Source organism: Trichinella spiralis (genome assembly GCF_000181795.1).
Source record: "Trichinella spiralis strain ISS 195 chromosome Unknown Scfld712, whole genome shotgun sequence".
NCBI classification, from domain to species: domain Eukaryota; kingdom Metazoa; phylum Nematoda; class Enoplea; order Trichinellida; family Trichinellidae; genus Trichinella; species Trichinella spiralis.
In genome coordinates, this window is record NW_003527651.1 from 1 (window position 1) to 917 (window position 917).

Genomic DNA, 917 nt, shown 5'->3' on the forward strand with positions numbered 1-917 from the left:
TTAGGCCAAGAAAAAAAGTTTCTTACTTCGGCAAGACAGTGCAGAGAACGCGTCACAGTTTGGAGGACTGGTTACAAAATCAAATATGATTTGCAATCCACTACGTGCCGCGTCCTTAGTTCGGGTAATCAAAGTTTGCTCAAATTCTAGAAAAAAAAGATTATTTAAAATTATTTTTTACATTTTCTAAAAACAATTTTATTAAATGATTAATTCAAATACAAAACCTGACTCATCCCAATGAACCACGCAATCAGCGCCGTTGCGTTCGGCTAAAGACAGTCGCTCTTCTTTTCCATCGGCAACCAAAATGTTGACCGGTCTTTCACCGTTGGAACCAAGATAGTATTTGCACATTTTCAACAACCAGAGACCCAATCCACCAGCTCCAACAATCAACAAGTTGCAACGGCTCTGAGTTCTGAGAACAGCTTCCACTGTTTGCAAACTCTGCATTGCGGCAGCATAAGCCCACGTTGCTCCTGCAGGTAGCATCGCTGCGACACTCATCGAAAATGAATCCGGGACTTTAATCAAATCCTCCAAATTTGGGACTGAAATCAGATCCGCATATCTGAAAACAACACCCAATGTATGGTGCATCCATTTTGTTTCCCAAATTTATTTTGATATCCTACCCGTATTTTGCCATCTCTTCACTGGGCCAAACAACCACGCGATCGCCAACTTTTAAATTCAATTCTGCTGCTTTTGCATTTGAACCAATCGATTCGATTACTCCAGAAACTTCAAATCCTACAGTGGAAAAAAAATCATCGAAAAAATTCATGAAGGAATTTGAATAGAGAGTATCTCTTCTTAATGATTGAAATAATACAGGAAACAATGAACGTGTCTTTGATTCCGCAAGTAATGCGAATCTTGGAATTCTTCATTACCCTCTTGATTCAGTAAGG

General features: G+C 39.4%; 1 protein-coding gene across 1 annotated transcript; it reads right to left on the minus strand.

The window, feature by feature from the left end:
• Nucleotides 1-26: 26 nt before the first annotated feature.
• Nucleotides 27-603, minus strand: Tsp_14861 (conserved hypothetical protein; the record flags this gene model as incomplete). Its single annotated transcript, XM_003370462.1, has 2 exons — nucleotides 228-603; nucleotides 27-146 (listed from the first exon to the last, which is right to left on the minus strand). Coding segments are annotated over exons 1-2 (496 nt in total), but the record flags the coding sequence as incomplete, so codon positions are not given.
• Nucleotides 604-917: the final 314 nt, after the last annotated feature.